Source organism: Gossypium hirsutum, chromosome D05, assembly GCF_007990345.1.
Source record: "Gossypium hirsutum isolate 1008001.06 chromosome D05, Gossypium_hirsutum_v2.1, whole genome shotgun sequence".
Classification (NCBI taxonomy): Eukaryota; Viridiplantae; Streptophyta; class Magnoliopsida; order Malvales; family Malvaceae; genus Gossypium; species Gossypium hirsutum.
In genome coordinates this window covers 21,798,769-21,821,084 of record NC_053441.1, presented here as the reverse complement: position 1 = coordinate 21,821,084, position 22,316 = coordinate 21,798,769, and the positions used below count along the sequence as shown (strand labels likewise).

General features: G+C 31.1%; 2 protein-coding genes across 2 annotated transcripts; both read right to left on the bottom strand.

Moving 5' to 3' along the window:
* Nucleotides 1–1,410: 1,410 nt before the first annotated feature.
* On the bottom strand, nt 1,411–4,794 carry LOC107904995 (uncharacterized). The gene is made up of 3 exons (XM_016831540.2): nt 2,729–4,794; nt 1,861–2,089; nt 1,411–1,777 (listed from the first exon to the last, which is right to left on the bottom strand). Exons 1-3 carry the CDS (start codon nt 3,643–3,645, stop codon nt 1,613–1,615), a joined length of 1,311 nt encoding a protein of 436 aa, XP_016687029.1. The 5' UTR covers nt 3,646–4,794; the 3' UTR covers nt 1,411–1,612.
* A 3,339-nt stretch (nt 4,795–8,133) lies between these two features.
* LOC107904994 (protein NODULATION SIGNALING PATHWAY 2) lies at nt 8,134–10,001 on the bottom strand. Its single transcript, XM_016831539.2, has one exon. It carries the CDS (start codon nt 9,790–9,792, stop codon nt 8,311–8,313), a length of 1,482 nt encoding a protein of 493 aa, XP_016687028.1. The 5' UTR covers nt 9,793–10,001; the 3' UTR covers nt 8,134–8,310.
* Between the last annotated feature and the right edge of the window lie 12,315 nt (nt 10,002–22,316).

Below are 22,316 nucleotides of genomic sequence, written 5' to 3'. Positions count from 1 at the left end.
ATTTTACTAACATAATTATATTTGCCTAAATTGAATTTAATTTTTATCTGAAAATCGTATTACCCATGGTTATGAGGGACTTTTTTCAAAGAAAAAAAAACAATTTTCCGTTGACTAATAAATATTTTTTTGTTAATTAAATTATTTTCTAATAAATAAACACTGGAAAATACGAAAAACATTTTTTGTAGGGTATAAACTATAAAAGCAATGCATTTATTATGATTGAAGTAGTGAAAACTAGTTCAGACAAAAAGATTGCTTTTGGGGGGGTTGAACTGTCATTGTGAAAAATGCATGTGGAGCAGTTGGAAGTTTAAGACAGAAGAGGGGGAAAGGGTTGAATCATTTCTAGGTAAAAGATTTAGAGAAGCAAGAAAAAAGAATCTGCAAACAGATTTGAATATTCAAACAAAGGAAAGAAGGAATAAACAAAGAAACAAAGAGTTGTTATTTTTTCTGGCTACCCCTTTTTTAAAATTTTATAGAACACAGATTATGGATCCAGCATGCATTAAAAGTTGTATATATATATTTTTTTAAAAATGATGCACTAAGACAAGAACTGAAGAACCCCACCACACCAGTTCATGTTCATGTGCTGGTTTGAGATTAGAATAATGTCTATCCCAACATTATCGTACTTGGGAGGGTGAAGGCACATGCCTTCTTATCGTTAGTTTAATCCAAATATTCAGCTTGGAGGTTTAGAGTTTTTTCCAGTCTTTTAATCTAAGTACTCTACATTTGTCGCTTTGTGTTTTTTTTTTTGGGTTTGTTTTTAAGAAATATTATAGTTCTCTCCTGCTTTTTGGAGTGATATGATATGCATTTTTGGTTGGTAATAATAGCTTTGGCAAAGTGTTGCAATTGGATTCTGGGTTCCGGTTAATTCGTATTAATCAGTTATTATTGTTAAAAGAACGAAGGGACTTCTAACATGGTCGCCCCGTCATGATATTTCTTTTACCATCTTCTTGGACATTCCATGATATGGGCAAAAGTAATAGCAAAAATGCCTAACATCCGGGCCATATTTATGAACAGCATCTATAAAAGGAATATAATACCAACCCCCTTTGTCGGAATCTCCGGATTGAAAGCGAATCAGTTTCAAAGGAAAAACTTGAACCATAACCATTTCTAAATTCCCGGTTTTCTGCTAGAACCATGAATTTCCGATAACGTAGACATCATCGACTACAGGGATGGTGTTCGAAATTTTGGAATAAAGACATTCAAATTGCAGATGGGTTGATGTTATGGATCATAACGAATTATAGGAGAGAGAGGCTGGGATTAGACCAATGCTTATAATTGCAGGGGGAAAAGAAAACCAGAATAATGAAGCCACTTCAATTTAGCCCCACAAAAAAAGGGATAGACACGAGACATGTAAAAAGAAAAATATATGAAAACTGATCTTCCATTGATATACACGAGTTATGTACCTTGTTACATTTTTTATCAATGAAACTTCAAACATAAATCTCTCTCAACCTCCAATGAGCTTTTGCTCATCAGGGTGACTTCCACCTCTTCAAGTTCACATAAAAATTAGTAAAAAAAAAAAGGAAAGAACAATTTACATTTCCAGCCGAAGCTAAACATCTTAGACATCTGTATAACAAAATTTGCCATCCATCTGGTTCTGAACAGCTCGGACTGCGGCTACCCTAGCAGCAGTTGCTGCTCTATTTGCGGCCAGAACTGCCTTGTTCACTTGTTCATCCACCCGGCGAAGCTTAATAGCATTTCCTGCTGCTTTTCTAGCAGCCTGCACATACCCAGAAAATATCGTAAGAGTTTGTTTTCATGGCTAAAGAAGATAAACATGGTATAAATATCCAATTAAAATACCTGAACTGCTCGAAGGATTGCATCAGTAAGCGGGGGTAGAGAGGTTTTCAGGGTGCCGGAATCCCATTCCCCACACTTCGTATCACCACTTCGGAAAGTATACATGCCATACCCTTGCTTTTGACCTTCATGCCACGATCCCTCATAACAGTGACCGTTAGCAAAGTGATAAACACCGAATCCATGCATTTTGTCTCCAAAATATTCTCCACAATATTTATCTCCATTCCTACAACACCACCATCACATTTATGAATATCATGATCTCCTTAATGGAATAGAAATGCTTTACCTAAACCCAGAAAAATCAAACTAAAACTCCCATGATAAAGAAAAAATTCATTATTGAATATAGAGGGAAAAATGATCTATTACAAAAATAATAATAATCTATGCAAAATATTAAGCATTCATAAAAGGGAATAAATTCACTCTCGGCTTTAATTCATTGAATACAAAGACATAGGATCCACAACTGATCATTAAGTCAGCATCAACCATATTTTTGGATGAAGACTAAAATGAAAATAACTTCTTCTTTCTTGCTTGATAAAAATACAATTGAATTTGGCAAAAGGTACTGAAAAAGTAAAATGAATATACTCGACGCATAAGAATTCTGAAAGCAAGAACTAAAAAAAAAAAAAAGACAAACTGGAAAATATTAAATTAGAAGTTGAATTATCCCCACACTAAAATCACCCTTCATCCAAAGCTTTATTTTTCCATGATCAGTACTGACATCAAGAATGCAAAACAACAGATAAGTAACGCAACAATTCCATAATCTCAGCAAACATTCAATGCATCTACATTTAAAATCAAGCAGGAATATTAACATGGTGAAATAGTAAATTTATTTTCATACCTGAAATGATAGTAACCAAGTCCATGTTTAACCCCAGACTTGAATTCCCCAACATAACAGCTCCCATCAGCACAAGTTTGAACCCCAACACCATGGCTCTGGCCATTACACCATTCACCAGAATAAGAATCGCCTGTATAAAACCTATATATCCCAAATCCATGCCTCACTCCTTGTCTATATTGCCCTCTGTATCTACTCCCTCTGCTCCAGCTCTCCACTCCATACCCATCATATCTCCCTTCCACCCAATCCCCTTCATATCTCCCATTCACGAAGTAATTATAAACCCCACTTCCGTTACATTTCCCCTTGTGGAATTCACCTTCATAAAAGTCCCCATTGCTATAAAACTCCACCCCTTCCCTTACAACCAGCTGAAGTCTTCCGTTTTCTTTGTTGTTGTTGTCGTTGCTTTTGTTACAATGGGTTTCTCCAATGAACCATTGGACGGGCTTCGAATTGGGTTTCGAAAACTGGAGTCTTTCTTTGAAACAAACAATGCCTTGGTTGATCAAACCTTTGTTTTTCGACGCGAAGAAAAGGGTTATAGCGACGAAAATTAACGCTAACAAGAGGCATTCCGATGTGGGAATCTCCTCCCTTCTAAGATAAAAGCAAAAGAAAAAGATGAAAGAGAAGAAAGAGATGGAAGCCATGGCGAAAACCGGGTTGAACCGGACCGGAATGATCCTAGGTGTCATCGAACATGACTTCTTTGTTGGCGGTTTCTTTCGTTTCTCGTCGTTCAGTAACGACTCTCGGTGCTGGTGGTCGTCTTTGTCTTCTTGGTCCTTGATAAAGTCACCCTCGGTGATGGACGACATGCTGTGGATTGACGACCGGACGGTCGGCGACGAACGGAGCAACGACGACTGTGTTCGTGTTAACTTCGCCTGGCTCTTTTGTCCCTCCATTACTTTCCTTCGGTTTTTTTTTCCTTTCTTGTCCTTCGTTTCCGGTTGGGTCCCAACCCCCCCCCCCAAAAAAAAATTTACGGCAACCGTCTGATTTAACTAACTTTCACTACCACTGACCTTCCCTATACCGTGAGATTCTTATCACAACCGTTGCTCTGGAAGCCGCCGGCGACATCTCAGGCAGCGCACGTTAAACCAACGCCTTTTGCTTCTAAAAACCGTGCACGTTAGCACTATCGAAGAAAAAGAGAGGTTTTCTTTCTCAAAAAAAAAAATCGGTTTCTTTCTTTTTTGGTTTTGGAAGAAAGAAAAAAGAGTGAATCTGGAGATTTGGACCGGGCATTTCGATATATATTTATGGTTGTAATAAGGGAAAGGGTTGATTCAATTAGAGCCGTTGGATGAAGATCAGTTGGCTGATATGAATAGTTAGTTAATAACCGTTGGATTGAATTGGAGAAGTGCCGGTTTTGACGGGAAGATATGGTCGTCGGATCTAGATTCGGTCTTCGTTTCGCTTTAGTGTGGCAGGCAGCGCGGCACGTGCCATCACCTGTTTTCTCTTTATGTTTCGATTTTGAGAATAAGCTTCCCTAATTCACGTCCTAGTAAATTAAATCACTTGCTACTCGCGTCGCCGTTGATCGTTGAGAATGCGCTGGTTCAAGTTTTGGAGGGTTGAGATTTGAGTAAGGGTATTATGTGGAGTTAAGGATGATGGGGAAAACGAGAGGCTTCAGTTTTCTTCCGCAGAAAAAAAAATAAAAAAAAGAAGATTAATTACTTAAAGAGGGTTCGTATTATACGAAATTAAATTTTTTTGTCAGTTATGTCTGGTTTTAAATAAAAATAAAAAAAAAGGTAGGAAAAAGAAGTTAGTATCAAGTTTCTAACCCTTTGCTGGGCTGATCTCCAATCCATCATGCAATGCAACGAAGAACTTTGTAAACTGCATGGAAGATTGATGAACCAAATATTCTCAGCGGCAAGAATCCCAAATTCCTTCCCTCAACTTAATGGAGTAGCAGAGAAGGGATACTCAAAGCCCCCTCTAATACTGAAAATGAGATCAGTACTCCCTTGTCCTGTCTGCTAATACCAATAAGAACTCCATATATGGACTTGAAAATGGAAATTCTGTCTTGGCTTCCCAAAAGGTTATGGGTCATTGGATACGAACATGTGAAAGTTGAAAGAAAAATAGATTGTGTGTACGAGAGGAAAAAAATTCTCTGTTTTTATTTAAAAAAATTAAAAAGACAATTTTAGTAAGAAAATGAAAGATGTGATATAATTTAAGTATGCATGAATTATAATAGAAACACTTGAAATTCTTATGTTATTCATTAGTTTCATGGAAGCAACTGTTTGTCCTAAAGATTTCCTTGAAAAAATATTAACCTTTGTTGTTCCCTCCCTTCCACCAAAAAGAGAAGCCTGATCCTAGAGCCCAAAGAAATATGAGGCTTGAAAGGCCCAGGCTCCATGAAGCGCCCAATATCCTAATCATGAAGGAGATCTCAGAACAACCTAATTCCATGGGCCACAACTACTAAGGACTTAGGAAACCAGTCTTCAACATATATTCATTGTCATACGGCTAAGGCTTAGTTTATCAATCTTTTTCAATAGTGTTTTTAAGGAAAAATATTACTTTCTTAAAAAAGTGCTTTTAAGTAAAATTTTCAATTGAGAGAAGCAGTTTTTTTTATCAAAAAAAGTAATTTGTTTAAAAATGTTCTTGTCTCAACAATATATTTTTTTTTGTTTCAAAAGTACTTCTTAGAAGCAATACTAAACACATCTTAAGTGTGCCGCTTTTTTGTATTGTGTGCTAGAGTTTGCGCCAGTGCAGGGGCGAAATTAGGGTGGCTCATAGGATCGACCCTCTAAAATGAAATTTTTTTATTTAAATCCTTTAAAATTTTTAAAATTTTAAATTAATAAAGATAAAATTACACTTTGTCTTCTTAAAAATATAGAAATTTGATTTAATTCTTTACAAATTATAAAGATATAGACTATTAAAATAGTGAAATTATATTTTTGACATCATAAAAATTACAATTTAATTTTGGTCCTCTAAAAAAATTTTTTGGTTTCACCCCTTACACCAGTTTCTTTTCTTTACCTCCAATTTAGGCCTGTTACAAGTAGTGATGATCTTTTTCTACCATAAATCGTTAAATTTCGTGTCTTTTACCTTGTTTTGACTCTCGACTCTCTTCGTCTTCTTTAGGCTGGCGGCCTCCTTGGCCTTTTTGTATGGGACTGTGTTATTACTTTATTGTAATGGAATGATATTTAAACTTTGACAAAAAAAAAATCAAGAAAGACCTTTACGCAACCCAACTTGTAGGAGCAATAAAATTACAATTTCACATGCCTACCAAGCTAGAATAAAGAGATTAACTCAATCACCTTACAATTGCATTGCCCAACAAAGTTTATATAAATATCATCAGTTTATAATATTAGTATTTTTTTTTGAACAATTTATTATAGATTCTGATGATATTTATTCTTTTTGACACAATGTCTAAAATTACCTATAGCCCCTCCCCAACCAATAAATAAAAGGATAATGTGTATCAACGCACTCAAACCCACGTCCTCCTACATTGACAAAAATACCTATATCAATCAAGCTAAGACTCTTTTGATATATTATTAGTAATTTTACATTGCTAATTTAGCAAAGTGCCTAGCTTGCTAAATATATGGTCAAAAGATGGACATTTGGTTGTGCAATAAAAATAATTATATTTATTTCATATGAAAATAAACAAATCAAAATTAACTATTTGAAATCCATGCGTGTAATTTATAGCAAATGAAACTGTTGCATTCAATTACATCATGTTGGCGCCGAAGGTCTTGACTTTCTCGCCATTTTCAAAAGCATCAACTTGTCCTGATTGCTTCATCATATATATAAAAGTTTCATTAATTACACCGTTTTTTAATTTATAAATTTCTGAACATAAAAAATTAATCTAAATAACCCCACACCAACGTGTTAATGTATTCTAGCACCTATTGATTACTTTAAGGTTATATATAATAATTTTAATTTACGATTTGACTCTCGAAATATACTTATTCTCTCATTTTGGTATCTATTTTTTTATTTTAATTTAGTACTTAAAAGTATTATTTCGTTATATATTTTGATTCAATTTTTTAATGTTGTTAAAAGAAAAGGTGTCCAATAAAAACATGTCACGTGACATTTTTAATTAAAAAATATATTTTTATCATATTTATATATCAATTTTAAAAATTATAAAAATAGAAATAAAATATATAAAAAATTAGAAAATATATTTAATAATAAAGTATAAAAATTAAAAAATTCATTAATTTCATAAAATAAATAAATGTTTTTAACCTAAAGAAAATCTAACAAAACTTGTGGGTGTTCTTCATCATGTTCTTCATGCTATTCATGTGAGAGAAAAGAAGATGTATTTTTGTCCATTGTAATCTCAACAAAAACAAACTCAAAATTGTTTATAATCTCTTTTAGTTAAAATTTTGTTTAATTGTATTTACTTTAATTAATTTAAAATTCAAATCATCTTTCTTTTAATGTTTTAAACCAATAATCTTTAAATCTAGAAAATCTCTAGATTTCAATGTCTATGACCATTATCAAGCGCCACTCATGGGTAGTCGTTTAAGTTCAAATTTCATTATTCTCTTGTTTTCAACCTCTTCTTTTCATTTCCAACATTTATTCTTTCAAAGAAACACTAGATTTTTATAGATCTACAAATAAATCTCGAAACTTTAATACTAAATTTAAACATTTTTCACTGTTGAATTCTCTTCAAATTTCATTATTCTTCTCTTCTTTATAAACTTCTCTTTGACCGTTTAGATTGACCAAATGATACCCAAAAAATCTATTCTTGCTTTGGTGTATAGTGTTGATAGTTATGAATGTACATATGTGGTAATGGAGAGGAACATTAACCATGATTGTTTGTATTGGAAAGAAAGATGGAGTGAGAAAGAAGATGGAGGAGGAGAGAGAACATGAGAAAAAAATGGATTAAAAATATTTTTTATTAATTTATTTTAATTTTAATAAATATATTTTTAAGTAAAAAATAATTTAAGTAGTATTTTTAATGAAAATATGAAGGCTAGGAATACTTTAGGTACTAAATTGGAATAAAATAATTTAGATACTAAAGAGAAAAAACGGGAACAAATTATGAATTAAGTATGGTATTAATTTTAGAAAAATGGTGATGGTGACTGAGAGTGTATAATGATTAAGCCCTTGTTTTGCACCGTTAAGATCTAAACCAGATTTTGACCCTTTTGTTATAAATGTTTTACCTTGGGTTTGGACGTCACTTTGGAGTAAAAATGGAAGTGAAAGCAACAGCCAAGGAAAATAGAAGAATGCATACAGAAAATGGTATTGGAAAACCTCAAACGAAACAAGCTCATCATGTTCTTACAACAACCGCATTAGCTCTAAACCAAATCAACTACTTTATGGGATTATTACATCTTAATTCCAACAGTTTGGTCTAAGATTTTGCTGAAAAAGGTTCAAAAAGTAACATGTCCGGAGGATGAAAAAGAATGTGCAGATGAAAGAGAAAGAAAACGGCTGCTTATAATTTGTTTTATGTAACTTTTTTTTTACAAATCAGAGTCTGGAGGAGAAGTCCAGATGGAAGCTGAAAGCAAACGCCTGGATTTCCAATCTAAGACGACCCTGTTATTGGCTAACTCCTCCACTCTATAACCATCATTGAATAAGCCTAGAAGAAGTTTTGCTTGACAATGATTGGCAAAGCTGATGCTAACAGGGTTGAATCCCATGGTGTCTAACCATTCTGACCAACGGCCACTCTCCTCTTCGTTTCGGTTCCGGTAAATCTGGGTCAAGGATCCGGCTATTTGAGGCCCCAGAATTACTCTTTCCACTAAGGCTCGAGCCCTGCACTGCATAGGGAACCCGGCTTCCAGAGAGTCGAACACGGCCGAGTAATGGTGCAATGAGTCTATGAACCGTCCCATGAATCCTCCATCTCCAATGGGCCCGGCTTCTTCTTCCACCAGGGTCACCAATCTTGGGTTCAGGGTCTTGGCGCCGGATAAAAACGAAGCGACAGAACTGGGAGGTCGATGGCTAAAGTGAGGCAAGTTCAACATACAATTGATAATCAAGGCCTCACCTCGAACTAACTTCAATCCTGACGGTCTGAACGTTTCATCAGAGTCCAGCCTACACTGATGGAAAGAAAAGGGCTGCCCAATGGAGGATGCGAAAGTGGTTAACCGTCGTCCGGTCTCTTGAATGGTACCAATTGATCGCCAACCGTTGCTGCCTCTTGATAAAGCCGTGATCCTAAGATGTGGGGTTGGTGGTCCTTCTTTCCTAGACACCAATGCTTGCATCAAAGACGCCCATTGGATCCCCTCCATGATGTCGTAGTCCACTATGTGGATCCTCCTGTCATGTGTCACTGCTTCCAGGATGGCTTGATTGGCCGTGAAGTGACCAAATTTAACGTAAGGCGACATGTCTTGCAACAGCTGAAAAGCTGCAAGCATGTCCGCTTCACGATGCTTGTCACGGTGATGCTGAGGTCCGTTGGTTATCAAATGCTTTGAATGGCCACCTCCGGAGCCTTCGAGTAAACTCTGTAAGGCCTCGGTGAAATAGGCTGCCAACCTTTCCATGTTGGTTCCATCACTGGGGGACACCAACTCCTTGAGCCGAACCAATATCACCCGAGCTAGGCTCTTGTTAGCCCCCATGAGTGCCTCTGCGGCGGCCATCAATAGGTGAACCATCCTCAACCCCTTGAAATCCTCACCATTGGTTTCTTCATCCGCAACCATCGTATCGGTGGAGACAGAGACAGAGACAGAGTTACTCGTCTCATGATCATGTCCTAATCGAGTTAGCTCGAACCCTGTTCCATCATCCATCATGGACTCGATAAGGTCTTGAAACTCATCACGCTCGCTCGATAACGAGCCCCAGTCAACAACCGGGGATCCCCAGTGATTCCAGGTACAAGCTGGGTCCTCATCTGCAGTAGTAGTGGTGGTTGTGCTGGTGCTGTAGCTACAGAAGTCGACCTCGAAGGCGTTATCTATGGCCATCGCCATGGCTGCCTACTACTATTAAGGAAATTGGGTGTATCAAGAGACCCTAAAGGTAGAAATGAAATCGAGTATGAAAGTTAAATAATTTAAAGATTATCGACTAAGATGTACAATTGATCCCAAGGTTGGTTGGGTTTTATATACACCCAACACCAGGGTCTCCATCAATACTTTTTGAAACATTTTCTTTTTTCACTGGAAGACCCTCCAATTTTATGAATATTATCAAGCGGTCTCCCATACAAATATTGGTATGTCTTTTCCCATGTCCTCCTCTTCCACTTCCACTTAGGTACAATAATAACCTACTTTATAGTTACATCATGCAAGACCCTACCTAGAATATTAAAGGTAGCTAGATTGTAAACTTCAAAGATTCGGAGCGCCATTGTTTGCCTATTTTCTTTTTAATCTAGGTACTGGAGTTAAAATAGAAAAGCCTGTTTCTTACATATAATTGGAAAATGGCAATAGCAAACAAGGATATTAGTTGATATATCAGTAGTAATGACAAGTTCCAATGGGGGGTTCATGATTTCATGATCAATGCAAAATAAATTTAAAAGTACATATGAAAGTCAACAATGCCATCCATGGATGGCGAGCTGGTGATTATCATTTGTTTATTAAACCCACCAGCCACCATGCCTGCTTCATTTTTATGATCCTGCACCCTCATTTGCAACACTAAAAGTCAACATTTTGGACCTATAATTAACTACTCAACATTTTGTTTAAGCAAAAAAAAAAAACCCCATGGTTATGGAATTTTTTCTTGGTTTTCATTGGAAATTTGCATGTGAAATCCACATGTTATGACTAAATTATACCAGTAGAAATGAATAAGGAAATGATGGAAAATATACATAAAATCATGGGAGGAATATAGAGAAAAGTAAGAATATAGGCTCATGACAGCAAATCCTTCAACTTCTAATGAACGGCACAGAGACAGAGATGTGACCAATGATATTTGCGTAGAAATCATCAAATTGAAAGCTCAGTTCTAAAAATAATAATACAAGAACAAGGGGCTTTGGACAAGGTTCTAACCCTACATTATTATCATCATAACTTTTCATAGTTCACAAAACATTTATGAATTTACGAATAAGCTCACCCAAATAAAGTGTAATTAGGACCACATTAGCATTTGACCAGTCTAATTAATTCCCTCATCACTAATCATATCGAGGCCGGCTCCACTCCTAGTCACCTCCCCCACCAATCCACCATATAGCTTTGCTTAGTTGCTTTATACGTATTTCTTTTTAACAATATAATTTTATGACATCAAATATAAATATGTTATTTTAATCATGTTGTTAAATGTATTTTAAATTGTTGAATGGGTTTTGCTTGGAAAAATGCTTCACTTTTTAGGGTAAAATTTAAAAAAAAAATTCTCAAAATCTATGGATGTGAATATTGGTTGATTGAGTCACATTAAAATAGGAATTGGACTTGTTAAACGTCAAGTCATTGCTGGTTTTTAGTTAAAGGAAATGATACGATGTAAGGTGGAGGCCGGTTTAATTTGTAGGTTATTTGCAGCTCCGACGATAAGTGAAATTTGACCACTCTAATATAGACAATAAGTAAAATTGACATGCGCATCAACACTTTAATTGATTACACCCAAGTGAAATCGTTAAAACAAGATCAATCACTACAATCATACTTTTAAAACTGTAATCGAGGAATTTCTTTTAAGGAATTTGTAAGTATATTATAGGTACAATTATAGTCTGAGTTTGTATGATTAACTAAAATTAAAATTAATTCAATACAAAGCATAATAAATTAAAAATCAAAGTATATCCGAATTTATTTAGGTAAGAATAAATCTCAACATGACCATATATTATATTTGTGTATGATGAGATTTAAATTTAAGCGCTCATAATCTTAAGGTCTTGGCCTTTATGAGTTTTTTTTTCTCAACCTACAAAGAAATTTTAATGAGAAAATTCAATTTTTTTAGTTTTAAATGTAATATATATACTAAAGTAATGTTTTAGAGAGAAAAAAATTTAAGAGGCAGGCTTCAATGTTTGACAAGTGACACCATATTTATATAACACATGAACATTTAATGTGTGAAATTTTTATGAGTCTTTAATGTAAAAATGGAAAGAAAAAAAATTCTTTATGTCAAAATGTTTGAATATTATACTCATATTATTTTTACATTTTTAGTATAAAAGCAAAAAATATTATATTATTTTAATTTTTCAATTATAATATTTTTGAAAGGTTATAAATTTTGTAATAATTTTTAATATATAAATAAAATATATTTAGATTGATAATACAATATTAAATTCGTGCACGAGATAATAAATTAGTTATAAACTTAATCAATAAATCAAATTAATCCTATGCAGTGCCGGTGAAATAAATAAGTATAATATAAAAAAATTTAAGCATTGATTTTTTTTTAAAATATTGATAAAGTAATAAAAATGTAAAAAAAAATTGTTACTTGGAATTTGGTTGTATTCGCAATTTAAGATCTTGGTCTAGTTTTTCTATTAGTTTTTATATTGCTCGTAAGTTGTGGATTTAATCTATATACATTAATTTGGTTAATTTTATTATAAATGCACTTTTTTATTTGGTTAATTTTAGTTACTATACTTTTTGAATTTTAAAATTTCAGTATTAACCTAAACTATAGCAGTTATATTTGCTCAGCTAAATTCTGTTATTGCTCTAATACCATACGTAAAGTAGTCGATTTAGTCCATGTTCTCCAATATGATCATTCTCGATCTCTATACTTTTCAAATTTTAAAATTTCAATCTTAACACAAATAATATTAGTTAATCCAATAACAGACTTTTCTATTAGTAATATATGGAAATAACAAGCTAGCATGACATTACACATGTGATAATATGTATGTTGCATATATGATTTGAGAAACGACAGAACTTAATTAATTTAATAGTTACCATTTGATAAGGACTGAAATTTCAGAATTTGAAAAATAAAAAGACTAAATATGACAAAATTGAAGTACAAGGACTAAATCCACAACTTACTCATGATACAAATACTAATAACAAAATTTAACCTAAGATCTTAGAACATTGTGCATCCACGTTTAAATCCTTAAGAGAATAATTTTTATTTTATTTTTAAAATAAATTAAATTACTTATACAACCCTTCTAATATATTACTTTTACATTAAAAGTTTGGTCATTTGGTAATTTCTTAACTGAGTTAGTATCCAGTTGACTTGTGACACCAACTCAATAAATGGCTTAAATAATAGTTTAGAAATATACATATTTTTTTATATAAATTATACTAGATTATGACACACCCATATTGTGGGTGATAAAAGAATTATGTAAAAAAAATATATTTATTGAAAACTTATGTAAAATGAAACCAAACATTAGTTGAAATTATAAAGTTGAATGTCTAAAAATAGTTCTGATTTAAGTTCAAATCCCACATATGTGTGTTTTTAAAAATATATATATATAAAAAATATAAAAAGTCAAACGCTCTTGTAATAATATAATTTATTTTGTGAAAATAATTATTTTTTAATTATTTTTCAATTGAATTGATATCCAATGGATTTATGATATCAACTCAATTAAAGGTTTTAAGTTTAGTATAGATATTTACTAAATTTTTATTTTTTGTAATCGAAAATCCTATGATTTGCTTTTTAGTACAAACTTTTAATTTTTTTTATAGGGATAAATCTCAAAACTACACATGAACTTTGGTTTAATGTGCAATTTCATATAAGAACTTTGATTTTGTGCAATTTTATACATGAAATTTTGATTCGATCCAATTCTCACAAACTAATAATTACATTATCAATATAATATCATTTTATGTTTATATATTGCATACACAAATAATTTTTAAATTGATGTATTTATTTAAATGTGTATGATTGAATCAAAATTAAAGTTCATGTATCAAATTACACATTAAATCAAAGTTCATGTATAATTTTAAAATTTGTCTTAATTTTGATACAATGTTTACTTCTATTCAATTATCCATAATCCTCTCTCAACTAGGAAATCAGAGGAAAACACATTTAAATATGCTTGAAATACGCCCTTTAATTGTTGCAAGAGCAACGATGTCCATTGAGCTAAAGCTCTATCAATCTAAAATTTTAATTTTTGTGGTTAAAACTTATAATTTACATATAAAAAAGATTCCATGACGTCTAAAATTTATTAGGCCGAGATTTATTTAAAGTAATGTTAAAATTTATGTTTGATACTTAAATGACACAAATTCAAAATTTATCGTTCTTTTGTATGATAAAAATAAATAAATAATATTAGTTTTACATGCTTTTGTCACTTTATGTAACATTAAACAAATGCCAGTGACTTTACTCCAAATTTGATAAATATACTATTTTTATGAATAGAATAGGGAATATAAATGATTTTCCCTTATATATAAATTAAATCCCTCAACATATTCATCCAAGCACAACAATTAAATAGTTAATGAGACCCAATAGTGATGGTGACATTTAAAAATAATAAATTAATAAAGCTGCAAATTTTTTAAAAATAAAAATTGTTTTGAGATATTCAAATGATTTTTGAGCAAATTAGAATGATGTGTGGAGGTGATGATTTCATGCACCATGATATTTGAAAATGATTCATTTTAACAGCTCAACCACCTCCACCCTCTTTTAACATTTGGCAAAACTATTATTAGCTCAAAAATCATGGCAACTTAATTCGAATTTGGCCCTCCATCAAGCCGGCAACACAAGGTTATGTTGCTTATGTCAAGCACTCAAGCCTATTCGGTCGGATAATCCATCGACAATTTCCACAATACGAATGAATAACGATTTTTTTTTTGAAATTATCCCTAAATTACTATTACATCTTTTTCCCAATGATAATCTAAAGTCATTACTGATCAAATCATGTTGCTAATAATGAGTGGATTACCGTGAAAATCTTAACAAGGGTTTTTTCAAGTTCAAAATTTTAAGCTTGCATATATATATATTGGTAGATTGTGAAATTTTAATTGCGGCTGAAGTCGTGGCAGCATGAGATGGGAGGACTAGGCCGGCAGTTGCAGATGTAAGGAAAGAAACAGACATGTCCGGAAAGGAAGGCACCTCTGAGCCGGTTCGACACACGCCACAATGAGTTCGTGATCAGTGGAGCAGTTCCTGTTAGGACGGCCATTACATCGCCAAGGGACAAGTCAAACTCAATCTCAAACCGCCCCTTATGCCATCATATTGTTTGTCAACTGTAAACTACAAGTGTATTCTAGAAGTTTGTAAATTATCATCAGTCAGAGAGCTAATAAGCTCCTTAACGGGTTTGTTTTCGGTGAAAGTTTTGTTTCTTGACTTTGCTAAGGGTTGGAGTGCCTAAAGAGGCGAGAGTCCATAGAGCAAGAACGCCTAACATTCTCACTCAAAAATATTTTATATGCTATAGAGCTTAAGATTGAATTCAACCAGATGCAACAATGGTTTGCCTTCTCAAGCACCAAATGAGGTGCTCTCACGCTATGAACCTGTCACCTCTTCAAGCAATCAAGCTTTCAATAGAGTCAGAAAATAAAAATCGTTCTAGAAACTTTATCGAGCCGTTTGAAAGGTTTACCAATTCCTAACTAATGATATTTCAAAAAATTTGTTTCAACAAAATTGACCTCCCCTAAACATATTTATATTATATTGGTGTATTTTTATTCTATAAATTACAAAGCAAAGTTTTGATTTGTAACATTTCAAAATCCAGGATATTAAATATATAATATATGTAGAAATGAATGTGACTATGATGAATATGACGTAGTTTGGTAGATTTATATCACCAAATTATTTGCCTAAAAGGTGATTTCTGTCTTAGTTACATATAGAGTAAAAGATTTACATACTGACTTTCTAATTAGTAAGCCATTCAATTTAACTGTTTTCCTGTCATCTCCTTTTGTTTTATGATTTCATTTAGTAGGGAATATTTTGCATGTCTTGAATTTTAATAAGAATTGTGATAGATTATGCCAATTTTTTAACCACGTAAAGAATGAAAAATGAATTTGATAATAATCCTTAAATTATAATTATTATTATCAAATACCCACCATTGCTGGAAAGGCACAAAAAAGTTGATGATGAAATCACAACAAAATTTTTAAAAAAAATCATAAATCAAGTCAAAACACCACAATTGGCCCATTATAAAAATGCACACACACACACACATATTATTCTTCTACTTGCACAATAATTTAACTTGACTCAAGTCATTAAAAAATTTGAACCAATAGAAATATTCAGTCGTATATTCCCCCATTTAATGGCGAGATTCCCATCATTATTATTACACAATACAGCTTCAATAATGCTTCCATCATGTCGTCATCTTTTCGTTTAGTGTTTCCAAATAATTTTTATTTAAACACAACTTTGTGCAGATTATCAACAATTTTTAATTAAAAATTTGACTCATAATATGGTAAGTAGAGGCTTCTATCAACTTGGGGCTCTTCAATATTACAGTACTTATTCAATCCAATGATTCACATTCAGAAATAAGGTGACAGATAATTTATATTGATTTAAGTTAATGTTGGAGTGTAAATTTTGAACATAGCTCAGATTATATACATATTAAATGTTTTTTTTTAATTTTTATATAAGTTAACATATAAAATGTTTATATAATTTAAAATACATATCTATATCTATAATGTATTGAGAAAACCGAATGCTAAGAATTTTTAAACTGATTTGTTCAATTTTTCTTTTCTTCATTTATTATCATTAAGATTATAAAAATTATGAATAAGACTTTGGTTAAATGGGTTTATTTCTTAATAAGATTTATCTCATTTTTAAATAATTGATTTATTTTTGGTAGAAAAGAGTAGGCAGGCAAAGTCTAATTTCTAACTGGACGAAGCCTTGACATTGTAACCCCATTGTGTCGCAAGCATGAGTTGATTCAAGAATATGAATTTTAAAAGGGATACTCGAAATTAAATTTCTCAAATGATTCATACAAATATTCCCCTCTCGATACACATGTTTAATATCAACCTCTCTTCAAACAAAATCAAATATAGTTATAATTAAATAAATTTATTTGGTAATATGAAAAGAATTAAAAATTACATTGAATTACTTTATTTCCACCATTATAATTAATAAAGTTTAATCCATGGGCCACGATACTTAAAAGTTGAATCTAAGATTAGATGATAACAATAAATGTTTTTACCAACGATTTAATTATCAATATTAATGCAAAATTTATTTATATGCTACACAATATATTAATCAGTGCATAATATTTTATAACTAAATTAGTTATTATATTATATTATATATTACATGGATAATTTGAATCTGATATATTATATGCTTTCAAGTTGAAACGTTAGAGAGATGGGGCGACTTCTAGCATTAAACTAATCTGTGCCCAAGTGAAAAGATATAATCTAAACACTCCACGTCATATTGGAACAACCATTTACATTTGAATGATTAAACTAATGGTTAAATTAATAAAAAAAAAACTTGATTAATGTAATATTTAAGCTTTAAAAACAAAATTATTTTATTTTCCTTTTTTCTTTTTATTTATTGAATTTAAACAATCCTATTTTTTGCAGGTCCCCCCAAATGATGTATAGTTACATGGACATAAATTAAGCATCTAGTTTAACAATAATAGTAATGATTATAAATGTTGTATTTTTAAAGAATTCTGGATAAAAATCTTTCCCCGAATAATGATGCAAACGTTTGGCAAGTAATTCTGACAAAAAGGGCAACTCAAAGATAAATAAAATAAACTGATCAATATTTAATTTTGATTAAAGTGGGAGGATGTTGTGATAATGATAATTGGAGTTTGGGAGTGAGTGATTAGGAAAGCAGTGAGAGTGTGTGGAGAAGAACCGGCACGCAGCTCCAGTATTTGGAAAACTTCGAAACACGACACACTTCAGGAACTTGCATTGTTTTTATGTTTGTCTTCAACTCCACAATCATTGGGTTTCCACCTCACTAACATGGTTTCATTATTCACTACTCTGCATTTTTAATTTAATGCCTTACTTACCCTTTTGCCTATTATCAACGTGATTCAAGTGTTCAACAAATATAGTTTCTTTTTGGGTAATTTACCAATAAAAACCTTTTTTTTTTTAAATTTACCGAAATGGGCCAACTATTTAATTATTTACTGGAATGGTCTATTTTCCGCGAAATCGCGTCCACGTCAGCGCAATGTCAGGGTACGCGCCAGGAAATCGCGTTCACGTTAGCGCAACTTGCTGACGTGGACACAAATCGCGCCCTTGAGGTCGCGATTTGCTGACGTGGCATGAACAGTTTATGTTTTTTAGCTTGGAAAACTTTGAAAGGCCATAACTTTTGGCTCGGTTGTCCGATTGAGACGATTTTTTTATTTCAAATAACTTTTCGAGATCTACGCAGTTTTCGTCGACGCTTGTTTATCTTTTTCAAATAATTAAATAATTGGCCCATTTCGGTAAATTTTGAAAAAAAAGGGCTTTTATTGGTAAATTACCCTTCTTTTTGCCCTCCTTTGTGATTATTAAATCTTTGTTTGGCATTAAATTTGAATAATATTTTTTAAATTAATTATATTTTTTAAAAGTAAAAAACAAATAAGGGCATGACACATTTTATTGTTTAGAATAATCTTTATTGGGTGAAATTATTAAAATAAAACACTATTACCAAGGAATTAAAACATTCATTATGGAAATTAATTAGTGAATATTTTTAAGATTTACTTTGAACTTTGGAGGTGAAAGTGAAAATGAGAGAATAAAGGCTATTAATGTCTTGACACCCTTATTAGGTTTGAGATCATGTGGCAAAAGGAGTAAATTTTTAACACACATGATCAGATATGCTATTCCACATATTTACTCCCCAATCAATTGTGAAAAAAAGTTGTCTATCCCATCGTTTTTTGTTTTGGAGGTTTTAGCTTAATAAGCTATTGTAAACCTTTGTTCACCAAACACTATAATTAGAGAGTTTGACTACACAGTCCTCTATTTGTGCCCAAATTATAGCTAAAAAAGACTCAAAAATCTGTTTTCCAAACACCCTCATAGTTTTTCACATTAGATCAACTTTTCAAACTGAATCAAAAGGCTAAAATTTTAGCTTTTGATATTTCATAAACATGATTTGAAATTTACTTTTTATATATTACAATATTATAATAATGGGTTGCCATAAATTATTTTATTATGTTTGTACTCTTATTTAGGCTTAATGATAAACTTGGCCACCAACGTTTACTTATTTTTATCAAAATGGCTCTAATTGTATTTTTGAGTCTTTTTGGGCATCAACCTTTGATTTTTTTTTTCAAAATGCATTTTCTAACAGATTTAATGAATAAATTCAAGGTTTCAATCTTTCACATGTTTGTTTATTGAGTAGTTTTTCTACTGAGTTATTTTTTTTAGATAATTAAGTTTAGTTTCTTTAAATTAAGAGTTATTTTATTAATTTAATGTATTATTTTTTTATTTTCCTCATGCAATTATGTTATTGGGTTATCTAATTAATAAATTACATATCCTTAAATATATTCTACACATGAAATTTCACATCATCCCCGTTAACTTTTTTAATGGTACTTTCATTAAAACTATTAGAAAAAACAAATTGAAAAGAAGAATAAAGGTTGATGGCCAAAACAGGCTTAAAAATACAATTAGAACTATTTTGATAAAACATGCAAACGTTAGTGGCCAAATTTATCGTTAAGCCTATAATTTAAGTTGAATACTAGTTAATACCAAAATAATAATAATTTGGCATCGTGATAATAATAAAACGTGAAAGTAATGATACTTTACATTTGAGTTTTTTTTTTAATTTAAGCTTATATATTTCATATATCATAATACTTACGAATTTGAGTTTATATATTCCATGTATTCCACATATTATAACATTAATTACTTAATAAATTATTTTTAATATTTTTATTATAACTTAAGTTTATATATTTTATATATCATAATATTAATGAATTTAAATACATATATTTTATTTTACAATATCATGTCTAAAATAAACATTTTACCTTTTTAAAAATACTTTTCCACAATATTTTCAAAATCACTTTTTAACCTCAAGGATAAATTGACCCTAAATCTTAATTTTAGGTTGTTGGGATTAATGATATAGAAGTAGTTCCAGAAATGTTAAGGTTTTAAGTTTAAATTCGTAGGTTTAATTTAGATTTATTATAGTGGAATAGTTTAAGTTGTGTTAGTTTTTTAATTAGTTAATTAATTTAAATTTTTGGCTAAACTATGTTATTTTTCTTATTTAGGTACAATTTTTTTTTGTAAAAGTAAAATTTTATTTTGTTATCGCTTTACGTATCAATTATTAATTCTCGTTAAAAAAATCTTTGAATCAATTATGACATATGACATTTTTAATTAAATAAAATATTTTAAATTAACATTAAGTAAAAATTAAATTAAATAAAGATTTCATCTCTCCTTCCCGTTCCCTCCCCTTCCTTTTTCATCTTCTTAGTCTTATGTGAAAAAAAAAAACCCATAAAAGCAACATATCATGACTTCAAAATAAAGAAAATGGGGTTTCCTTTTTGTTATTTTTTTTCCTATTTTTAGCTCTTAATATTGAAAATGAGGCTGCTTTAATAGTAAAAAAAGATACATGTTAGTTTTTTAAAGTTGTTTGTAGAATAAAAAGAGTACACTATCAGCAACGTACCAAATACTAAACTTTATTTTAAGGAAAAATATTTGGTACACTACCAGTGAAATTTATAGACTTCACAAGTAAGGTGAGAGGTTGACAAATTTTAATATTTTTAAATTGAGTCATTAATATTTCAACATTGTATCTATTAAGTTTTTTTGTCAGCTTAATTATCAATTTAGATGTTAAATGTATTTGAGTTGACGTGGAGTATTTTTAAAATGCGCGTATCAAATTGTAAACACATTTACCTATTGCATTGACAACTTGAATTTGACATGTTGAGAAACAAATACTATAAATAAAATTTAGGACGACAATTTCTTTAAAAAAAAATTCAAATTCATTGTATCCATACAGTAACTACATACATGTTTATAATTTGATATACATGTATTTTAAATAGGGGCGTAGACAAGGGGTAGGCAAGGGCGTTATCCCCTTACCCCACCCCCAAAAATGATGCATTATCTTTTAATCCATTTAAAATACGTGAAAATACAAATTAATATAATGGTACAATTGTACTTTGAAACATGTTTTATATCATATTTAATTTATAGTCCTGACTAAACTAATAGAAGGATCTAATTGATAAGAAAAAAAAATTTAAAAATGAATTTAAAATTTAAATAATAGTTTTGAGAATATTTAATGGGATTAACCATTTCCCTTTCGCTACATCACGTTCACATATGTTTGTAAGTTCGAAAGTTAATAAATACTATGGTTAGCGTATGAATATGCTACAATAAAGCTGTTTGTTTAAAAATAATAATAAAGTAGTGAGGAGCTTGCTCAAGGTATTATAAAAGTTCTAACAAACTAAAACATAAGCCAAAAATTATCCGGCTTTAGTTATTTTAATTTCATCCTAAAATCAATCCTCCAATAATTAAAATCCTTTTCTCCAACTTCCATTTCATTGTTTTCTTTTTAATAATTTCATTATAGGTTTTGATGATATCTGCTTTTTTTGGCATAATGTCTAAAACTACTCATAACACTTAAACCCATAAATAGGAGGATAATACGCTTCAGCACACTTGAACCCACGTCATCCCTGTTTTGGCAACAATGCTCATGCCAATCAAATTATGACTCAATCTAATCATTTGTTTTTCATTGTTGAATTAGTGAAAAATGTATATTCACGATAAGTTAATCTAGCAATTTGCCATTAGTTTTACATTTTTTTATAAGATTGTCTATAATTAATTTTTTAACAGATTAATTGGTGAATTTAATAATGTCGTTATATTACTAAACTAGTGGTGAATGGTACATTTGTAAAAGATTTATCACGTCAAATTATTAAAAACAAAAATTAAATGTGGAAGCCTACATGAATCTATTCATATTTTGAAAATTTCAAGTTTTATGGTTTTGATTTTTTAAATTAACACACAAGTATTTTAGTGGTGACAACTCTCTCCTTCTTTGAGATGAGATGTTAGAAAATTTTGTTTTCCCTAAATTTTGGTAATCAAGATTATCCCAAATTTAAAAATACCTAAAAGTAGGTCTGACCCGCAACTTTAAACACACATATTTTATAAAAATATCCTAGCCCCCCTTACAAACAATTTTGGCTTCACCCTTGTTTGACCTGTACTTTATTTAATAATTGAAGTCCAATAAGTCTTTAACTACATTAGTTAACTTTTAATTTGGACTAACATTTTATGATATTAAATAATAAATGTAATTATTCTTATTATATATGTATCATCCATATTATCCAACA

Bases quoted from the DNA above. Each gene is read 5' to 3' on its own strand.
- LOC107904995 (XM_016831540.2), bottom strand. From the start codon at position 3,645: ATGGAGGGACAAAAGAGCCAGGCGAAGTTAACACGAACACAGTCGTCG. The intron at 2,090-2,728 runs GTATGAAAATAA...GTGGTGTTGTAG, and splicing joins CTTGGTTACTATCATTTCAG to GAATGGAGATAAATATTGTG. The intron at 1,778-1,860 runs GTATTTTAATTG...GGGTATGTGCAG, and splicing joins CAATCCTTCGAGCAGTTCAG to GCTGCTAGAAAAGCAGCAGG.
- LOC107904994 (XM_016831539.2), bottom strand. From the start codon at position 9,792: ATGGCGATGGCCATAGATAACGCCTTCGAGGTCGACTTCTGTAGCTAC.